At 36.6% G+C, this 10,434-nt stretch overlaps 1 protein-coding gene across 1 annotated transcript in view; it reads right to left on the reverse strand.

Annotated features, from left to right (window-relative positions):
• PCDH7 (protocadherin 7) overlaps window positions 1-10,434 on the reverse strand; it is a 410,459-nt gene that overhangs the window by 399,426 nt on the left and 599 nt on the right. Inside the window, 1 exon segment of the mRNA XM_021712977.1 lies at window positions 8,002-10,434. This exon segment is cut by the window's right edge and continues 20 nt beyond it. Within this exon segment, the coding sequence (XP_021568652.1) occupies window positions 8,002-10,434 (2,433 nt within the window).

Below are 10,434 nucleotides of genomic sequence, written 5' to 3' on the forward strand. Positions count from 1 at the left end.
TTAGATCTTCAAATGACACCTGGAAGCATTTTTTGGAGGAGCGGAACAATAGGAAGTGCAGTTTGTGACTATACAATATTGGAAAAACTGGACTTACTTTAAGATATTATTTTGGGAAGATTTTGTCCAGAGATGTCTGAAAATATACTGTATTCAAAAACACATATTTCACAACTTCCCTCAAGTGTTTTCAGTACTTTTGAATTCTGACTGGATGTTTTTCTTAGACTTTATAAAGTTATTAAGTCAATTTCATCAGACTTAAAATGTTCTTCTTTGTGAAAGTATTCATAAATACAACTTCTATGCAATTGCACACTCAATTAACCCCAAATTCAAGACTTTGTTTTTTCTGTAATTCGTTTTTAAGTTGTCGTGATTTGTTACAGGACTCACATTTTAAGTATATCTAACGAAGTTTACTACTTGAGATGAGAAGGCTAGCATTTCCAAAATGCAGAGAGTGGTAAGTGTTCTTTCCACCAGTTTCTTACTAGTCCTTGTGCTCAAAACAAAATGAGAGGTTGAGGATAATTAAATTTTACAGGAATCTCACGGTAGTCTCAATGATATTTCTGAAAATTTCCCTTTTTCAAGATTAAACAAACAACTAATAAAATAAAAATTCTCAGATATATATTAGGGATGTACAGGGGTTACAGTGCATTTCCTATCACTCCACACTTTATGTCCTTCCAATATTTATTTACTTTTATTAAAGGGCTATTACATTGACAATGATTCATCAAAAGATCTTGAGAATCTGGCGTTCTTGGTTTCAAAACTTGTGGAAATTTTAAATAGGACAGATAATAAATGTATTATAAAATTATCAAACTTTACATATGAAACACATATTTAGGCACATAAACATACACAGCAAAACACAGAGACACAAATATACAGACATAAAGGCATAAAGGGACCATCCAAAGGCTTCCTGACTTACCTACAGTATCACTTAATACAACTAAAATTTGATCACTCGCTCTCTCAACAATATGTAGCATGCAGAATTCTGAGAAGCTGCTTGAGTTTATGTTACCTGACATCAAATAGAATAGCTTTCTAATAAATGTAGTCCACAAAAACAGGAAGTCACATATTCTTTCTGAATGGGACTATAGCGATTTCAGTAAATGTAACCAAAAAGTTCTAAATTTTAAGGAATTTGACCAAAAAAACTCAAAAATACTACAGCTACTTTGGTCAGTATTTCAAGATTAAGGAAAAAAAATCAATTCATTGTAGTACTCATGAAAAAAAAAATATAAAATTAATCTCTCAAATTTGTTTCACATACAATATTTGTATATCTGTTGCTTGAAGCCCATGCGTATATAATATGTGTGGGAACACACAAACACACACACACAGCAGCATTTAGAAGTACACACACAGAATGAGCAAAAGGCACTATCCTTCACTGTATCAGAACTCCCTGACAGGCCTGAACAAAGCTATGATTACAAGACACATAAAAACATTGATCAGTTGAGGTTTTTATTCAAAATCAGTATTTCATGAATTATAAACAGAGTTGTAATAGACTTAATTTCCCTTTTTTCACACAAAGTCTTAAAATTGTTTTTGAAATAAGCTTTTAGATTGTTTTTTTAAGAACTTCACTATGGTCTAAAAGGTGCTAACCACCTCTTTGAGAATGGAACTCCTGGTGACTAAAGCAACTATTAGTAGCACATTTCTGAATTAATACTGGTTCATTTATAAATTTATTTATTTTCATAATTTATTTATTTCATAATTTTCATAATATATTTCCTTAAATGAGAAAATTTTTTAAAAACTCAAAAATAAAAAATGCACAACAAGTGGAACAAACAGTGATTGGCTGACACCCCACGGCCAAGGACAGGCTCCAGCAGGTTTCGGAGTAGCAAGGTCATCACAGAATGGTGCATAATGGAGCATCATATTAGAGTGGAATTCAGCCAAACACAGTAATGTATGGATGTAGACGCATCTGAAAAAAGGAAAATAAAGATTTATGCAGGTAAAAAAAAATTTGACGAAGAAATTTTCCCCAACGTCTTATGCCCAGTTGAACGCTATAATAGAAGTTTGGGAGCTGAGAAAAATTTTATCTACGGGTTATGTATTTTTAAATAATAGTTATATCAGGAAAAAAAAGTTCATTTGTCAGAGAAATCCTACTTGGAAGCTTTAATAGTTTTTCTGTTTGTACACAATATTAGAGTTCAATACAAACATCACTAAATTCCTGAAAATAAACCTTTATTCCGCCTTTAAAACATTAATTCACCAGAAGTGATAATTAAGATTAGTTTTAGTGGTTTCAGCTCAGTTCTTCCTGGAATGTGATTTCTCCCACAACACTAATGCTAAATAAAGCACTGTGTAATGTACCGCAACAGTCACTACTTTAGAAAAGCTTCTAAGGGCTTAAAAAAAAAATAAGAAAGAAAAGCAAAGCTTACTCTAGATATATATGAACAGATCTCACTATTTCTATAGAGTCATAGTAGATAAATGAATGAGAAACCTTGCCATAGGTTAAAAATTGGTTATATACACTTTAAACACAAATACTCCAACTGTTATACTAAATTTTCTATATAACCTCTACCACCACCCCCTCCCAGGAAAGAAATGATGCTAAAATGTCTAATGGCACAGATGGCTGTGGTGAAGTAATGACTTTGTTGTACTGTATTTCATTTTTAAATAGTTCTTATTTTATTTTTTATATTAATAAATTCAATAATTTATATTTTATTACTGTGTAAATTTAGAATCTAGTGCACTAGATTGGTTAATACCTAATGACTAAAAAATAATCCGACTGAAAAATAATAAAATGTCCTATTCTAAAAATGTGTTAGAAAATAAATTTAGAGGAAAAATTAGTTCATGATTGTGTTCAGGATGCTACTAAAGTAAAATCCATGTGCAAAATTGGCAACATGTAAATGAGCCCAGAAGCCAAAATAAATTATCAGTATTGATGCAAAAGGTAAAAGATTGTCCTGATTAGAATGCACAGAAACTTTCACATATAACATATAGGCTATTTTTATACTTTTCTATTAAAAATACCTTTTTATTGAGAATATACTAAATGCTAAGTAGAAACTTATAATTGTTCTGCTAAATTTAAAAATCCTCTCAATTAACTTATTGAATATATGTTTTCAACCGTGCTAAGTTGCTTTAATGTATGTGGTCAATTACAATTTTACAATAAGGAAAAGAATTATTAACTTATTTAAAAAATCTGTAAATACTGGATTATAATTTCCCAGATAATTTGACATATAAAAACTAGAGCCTAAAGCAGAATTAAAAATGCCAATCTTGTAGCTAAATAGGTAGTTACAAATACGTAAGTAAATCTCAACAGATTTCTATTGCAGTTGAAACATAGAGAAAAAAAGTTATAGAAATTCAGGGTTTGTTTTTGTTTTTGTTTTTGTTTTTTTGGTCCCCCACAGATGGTATAATAAGATAAAAAAGATACTGAACTCTACATTTCAAGATTTGGACTCTGTTCCACATTATATCCTGATAGCTTTGTGAACCCAATCAAAGTGCTGTTTTATGCTGGGCCTTCGTCTCCTTTTCTATAAAATGAGGGGAATGCTGGCTTGATACTTTTTATTTCTAAAATGCGATGACTCTAGCGATTTTAGGTGCAGTCATTAAGATGTTGATTACAGTATATTTTATTTCAATTTTGCATATCTGTAAGTTCAAATCTGTGAACATCATGATGAAATAAAAGACTAATAGGACCAAAGTTGTTATACATAAAAATGTGTGTGTGTGTGTGTGTGTGTGTGTGTGTGTAGAGAGAGAGACAGTTTGTGATGTAAACCATGTTCATACTTTTTCACATGAGATATGTAATTACTCAAAGATAACAAGAAAAAATAGTTTTGCTACATTTATTGTGCTGCATGATTTACCTAAGATCTTAAACTGACTTTGTGGCTTTCTAAGTCATTAACTGATTTAGGATAAGTTTTGGATAAGATTTCAAATAGTCATATGTGGACTTCCATATATATTTGCATATTCACTGCAGATCAAATCAATGGATGAAATTTTCCTTATTTCATAGACATCAAGAGTTCCAGGTAATGTTGATTTAGTAGATAGCTAAAGACATGGGCCAATATCTATCAGTTTGTAGCCTCTTGCCTATGACATCAGGCATCATGTAACAGAAACCTCACCATATACAGATTCATTGTGCCCCGTGAAAGTGTTCTTGGTTACACACAGGATAACTATATTGTAGAAATTATGCTTTCAGAATGAGAATTGAAAGCTGTGGCTGGCATCACTATGCAGAAGCATTTCCACTACACATATGTGGTGCTGTATACACACACATAAGTTGATTTTGGTTTTCTTAGTGCTTAAAACCCTAATAGACATAGCAAATCATTCATTTGCTTCCAAAATTGAAATAATTTTTTAAAAAATTAGTGCTGTCATATTTTTCACCAAGTATACAATGAATATATTGAGCATAATTTGATCAATTAAAGAAAACATTCTTTAGACTAGTTCTGAAACTGTCACTGAAGTTAATATAAATTTTTTCTTGAGTATTTCAGGATCGGCCACAAATGGATTTTAAAATGGATGTTTATTCAAGCTAAGTTCTTGCCAAAAATAAATTACCTTACTTTCCATTTACTAAATACAATAAAATTTTTTACTTGCAAGTGCATTATCTAAATAACAGCATGCCAAGGATAAGCTCAACAGGACTTGAGAATAATAAGCAGAATGGACACTGTTCTTTTATGCTGTCTATTAATCTTTTGGGGGATTATATTATTTTTAAAAGAAAATTGAAAAATACTTAGCACATAGTAAAACACTGGAGACTTAAACATAAATAGAAAAATAGAATGCATTTGCATTTATGTAACAAATCAAAAGCACAATTGTATTTCAAGGTCACAAAACTTTAAGAACTACCAAGACCAGGTTTACCAGGGAAAGAAAGAATGAAATAGAAAGGTGGATACATAATTTCAATGTTTCTGTCAATGATTCAGATTTTGCTCAACTGAACACATAATTTAGTTTAGAGCGAAGGCTTTTGTTTGAATTGCAAAGGTATAAAATATGAAAATCTGGGCTACCTCATCAGTTTTTCTAAAGTGTGAATTTCAGAAATAATGCCAGTAACTCTACAGCACACACCTCCTAGACCTGCCAAAGAATAACTATAGAAGCTTGATTTGAATGTCTCTAGAGCCCATGAAAACAAACACAAAAGAAGGGGGAGAAGGGAAAGTATTATTTACAAACTTTTATTTCTACAAAGCTGTTTAACTTCCTATAGTGTCAACAGTAACAAGACTTAGGAGCAACACTTTAAAATGTCTAATTTTCATGAAGATAAGAACACTATAAGAAACATCACTTCCATCTGATCACAAATAAAGAACTATAATAAGGCAATTTAGAAAAACTACCAATAAAATGAAGGTTTTACGTCAAATGAAATCTTATATTTTAAATTAATCCCTACCATGAGTAATTAAAAGAACACAACCCTCAAGTTTTTTCCTTACACAAATTCATTTCAAAAAAAGAGACATTGTAACACAACCCTGTATTCTTTTTTTCTTAACATCAGTTTAATAAAAGAAAATATATTTTGGCAGTTCCATAAAAATTAAAGACAATATATTTTCAAATAAAAAGTGGAAGATTATCTGCTTAGAGTACAAACAAAAATCAGAACAAGAAGGATGCTGTTTATGTCAGATGTCAAAACAAAACGTCACTTTGTAAATGGATCCCTTGTCCCCTGATAGCAATATTGAGGAGACGAAGCATATCAATTACTATTACTAATTACATTAAGAGGAATGTGTTTCATTTGCATTTATTTCATTTTAGGTAAGTTATTTACTTGTGGTTAAAACTTTATACTTATTTTGAATGTCTAATGACATACAAGCTTGTGGCAAACTGTGTGATTCAAATTGTCCAATTACTTTAAGTGTTTTGCTCTTTTGGTTCTGGACTTCTTTGCTCAGTTAAGAGACTAACACCATACATTAGTTTATTTATAAGCATATCACTTTGCCTTTTAAACAGAATGCCAGCAGTCTTGATATTAGCTGTTTAAAATATTCAAGAATATAGAGTTAACCCCATCTGATGAGGCAAATGAAGCTTAGGAGACCACACAGAACACGCATGGTGTTTGCATAAAATATCTATAAATTTGCCATTTGATATGTCCACTCAAAACCACAAGGTTATACAATTTAGAATGCAAATATGATTCAGTCACAAGACAAAAGTTCTAATGTTCTGCAGAAAGATCTCTTCATATGCTTTTGTGCTACATGTTACCATTTTCCAGGGAAATGTCTACAAATCTCAATTTATTTGTGGGTGTTTATAAGTAACCTTGAAAAAGTGCTATTATTTTAACTGGAATCTCCCTTTACAAAACTGATAAAAGCACTAAAAACAAAACAAAATCCACTTCCAACTCCAGATAAAGCAATCATACAACAGATATGAACGCTAATATGTTAAATGTTGGCTTAAAATAAATAAATTATTGAGGCTCACATGCATCAAAATACATATTTTCCAAAGCTAATGCAATGTAATTCAAACTGGTGTTTTCTTGGGTTGCTTTTGTTATTAGATATAAAAGTATATTAAGTCTGTTTCTCCTTATCCAAATAGCTATAATAAAGTACAACATATAGAAAATATTCCTTTAAAAAACTAAATTTAATAATAGCAAGTTCAATAAGGAATTAGTATCTCTTGTGACATCTTTAAGAAGCTATAAAATAACTTTTTCCTTGGCATCGATTCTTCTCCGATCCCATATTCCACATGCAAAGCATCTTTAATAAAAATAAAATTGACAGTCAAATGATTTTCTTGAGATGAGCTCAGATAGTAAAAATTATGTGATGCTTAATTAGTAGAGGTTGCTGCAGCATTAGATATAGCTCTTCCCAAAAGGTTTTATTTGCTGTGTGTCAAACTTTGGACTGTATCTAATGTAAACTTTCTGAAGATTACACATTTTATATTTTCTGAAGTTCCCCTCAGACTGTACACATATTTTTTGCTGTTCCCACATTTCACCAAGAAACAACTGTGTCAAATATTCAACAAAACCTTTGTACGCTCAGTATATCGCAATGCATACCAAAATAGTCTTGTACACACTACATCCATCATGAATACTTTCACTGCATGGCTTAAATAATAAATGGCTCATGCAGTTTATTTTTGTTTGTAAACTTTTAATACGAAACTTTTAATACGAAGGGATGGAAATGCAGACTGCATATCATCATAGGGTCCAATAAATATAGATACATATTATAGGAATGAAACAGTAAAATGTAGTTTTACATGACTTTGCACATCAGTTAATATTTTTAAACCAACAATTTTGTCAAAGTAGTCAGCATTTCGTATCTAAGACCTGGTAGGACATTTGCATGATTCAGCATCCACTTATCTATAAAATCCTGCATTATGTATATAACATAGCTAAAACTTTTATGGTGTCCAATTTGCACAGGCACCAGTAGTAACTTTAGAAATTTTCTCTCTGGATGCAATTATCCACCTAGTTGCCACAAAAGAAAATAATTTCAGGTTAAAACTAACCATCTAAACAATATACACATATACATATTTATGCTGGAACCAGAAAATGTAGGAGGAATCAGCGCTGTCAAGTGCAAAAAAGAAGCACAAAACACTACCCACTTTGAATATTTCCTTCAGTAGCATAGTGAACATTAGGTCTAACTTGCAGAATACAGTGGTACACGACTTACAGACAGCCTCTGCTAATAATGGTGCAAAAAGTAATATTAAATACCTGCAAATAAAATTTTAAGTGACACCTTTTAAAAAGTGAAGACAAAACTTTACAGAAGGTGATCTGTCTCAGAGTTAGGAACCCTCTCTGGGATATTTCAAAGTATTTGGGATACATCTTACCTGTTTGCTGTACTTGTTATTGGTTTGACAACTGTACTCAGAGCAGTGATCTGATCCAATTGAAATGTTGTCTCCTGCTCCCACAAATGTGTTGGCTGGTGGTAGATCTTGTACGGCCTGGTGTTTTTTTCCTGCAGTTGGTGATTGGGGATGAAGCTGAACAGTAGGCAATGGGGAACTGGATTTGTAATGCCTGGCCAGGTCAGGACTGCCAGGCCCACCGTTAACTGATCTGTATCGCCCCATGCTGGGGCTGTCTGACAGCTTCTCATTGACACTATCATACCTCTGTCCATTTGGTTTGGAAGCTTCTACAGTGACAATGCTACTGTAGAGAGGCTGCTTAGATTTTTTGTTTTTCTTGTCCTTTTTAGGCTTTTTAGATTTGTCATGCTGTTGAGGTGTAAAAAAGTCTTCGTGATCTTTTTTGCCGGCTTCATAACCATTTTTATTTTTGGATCTGCAGTACCTGGCCATCACTACAATTAAGATGATTAGAATCACTGTCATAATACCAGCAACCACCCCAATGACAATACTGAGTCTCTGTTTGCTAATTTCATAGCTTGGGTCACCAGCTATATCCTGGGTGAGTGGGGTGTGCAAACTTCTGAGTATCTGGGAGTCAATCACAGTCGCATTAGAAACACTTTCATTGACAAACACATGCACCAGAGCCGTGGTGGACTGGGAAGGCTGCCCACTGTCATTCACTTGCACCACCAACCTGTGCAAGCCATAATGCTTTTGGGTGAGTTTTCCCACTAAGGAAACCACACCACTGGTGGAATCAATCTCAAACAGCTTGAAGGGATTGCCTCCCACAATGCTGTAGTTCAGGTCTGCATTGATGCCATCGTCACTGTCTGTTGCCAACACTGTAGCTACTACTGTCCTGACATTACTTGAAGGTGGCAGTAAAGTGTAGGAAATGTTTTTGGGAAGGGTAACTGTGGGAGCATTGTCATTTTCATCCATCACAAAAAGAGAGACTGTGGCTGTGGCAGATCTGGGAGGATCTCCCCCGTCCACAGCTTTGACTCTGAACGTATATGTAGTCTGGTGCTCCCGGTCAAAGGACATTGTGGAGTAAATGGTCCCAGTGTCGTTTTCAATCGAAAAAATGTTACTGTTCTCCTCTATGTACAGGCTCATCTCTGCGTTCCGTCCCTTGTCGGCATCCATCACAGTGACCATCCCCACAGGGCTGTTAGGCTGCAAGTTTTCTTTCACATAAAAGGTAAATACGTCCTGCATAAACTTAGGGTCATTGTCATTCTTATCAGCCACCTGCACAATCACCGTGGTGCTGCCCTGCAGCACCGGAATGCCTTTGTCTTTGGCGTTAACTTTAAACTCGTACCTGTCGGTCTGCTCGCGGTCCAGCACGGTATTGACCAGGATGTCCCCAGAATCGGGATCGATGGCAAAGATCCCCATCACCGACGAGTCCAGCGAGTAGGCGATCTCGGCGTTCTTTCCGCTGTCGGCGTCGGTCGCCAGCACCGTGGCCACCCTCTCGCCCGGGATGTTGTTCTCAGGGAAGTAAACCTCCACCACCGACTGGTCGAAGACGGGCGGGTTGTCGTTGGTGTCTCCCACCTTGACAATCAGGGAGTTGTTGCTGGAGAGGCTGGGGCTGCCCGAGTCCACCGCCACGATGACCACGTTGAACTCCCGGTTGGTCTCATAGTCCAAGGGGGCCGAGGTGTGCAGGAAGTACTTTTTCTTGTTCTGGTCGCCCTCGGTGTCGCTGGCCGGCTTCAGCTGGAAGGGCACGTCGCCCACCACGGTGCAGGTGACCACCCCGTTCTCGCCTTGGTCTCGGTCGGACACCTGCACCAGAGCGATGGGGGTGTCGACCAGCACGTCCTCGGCCACGTTGGCCACCCCATCCTTGAGTGGGATGCGCCCGATCTTTCGGATCTCGATGGACGGCACGTTGTCGTTCTCGTCCTTGATGTTGAGGACCACGGTGGCTTTGTCCGTCTTGGGGGGCTGCCCGCGGTCGCGGGCCATGACCGTGAAGCGCAGCTGGTTCACCTCCTCGCGGTCGATGCGGTGCAGGACGCTGAGCCAGCCGGACGTCTCGTCGAGGCGCAGCAGCCGCCTCACCGACTCGGTGGCCGCCCCGAACACGTATTCTATCTGCCCGTTGACCCCCACGTCCAAGTCGGCGGCGCGCAGCTGCAGGATGGGGGTCCCCGGGGCGCTGTTCTCGGCCAAGTCGGCCTCGTACACGCTCTTCTCGAAGCGGGGGCTGTTGTCGTTCACGTCGGTGATGAGCACCCGCAGGATGGCCTGCGAGGAGCGGGGCGGGTCGCCGCCGTCGCGCACCCGCAGGGTCAGCTCGTAGGAGTCGCGCTGCTCGCGGTCCAGCGCCCCCTTCACGATCAGCTGCGGCTGCTTCTCGCCGTCCGGAGTGTCCGCCAC

Source organism: Carlito syrichta, unplaced genomic scaffold, assembly GCF_000164805.1.
Source record: "Carlito syrichta isolate Samal-C Ts95f unplaced genomic scaffold, Tarsius_syrichta-2.0.1 Scaffold303979, whole genome shotgun sequence".
NCBI lineage: Eukaryota > Metazoa > Chordata > Mammalia > Primates > Tarsiidae > Carlito > Carlito syrichta.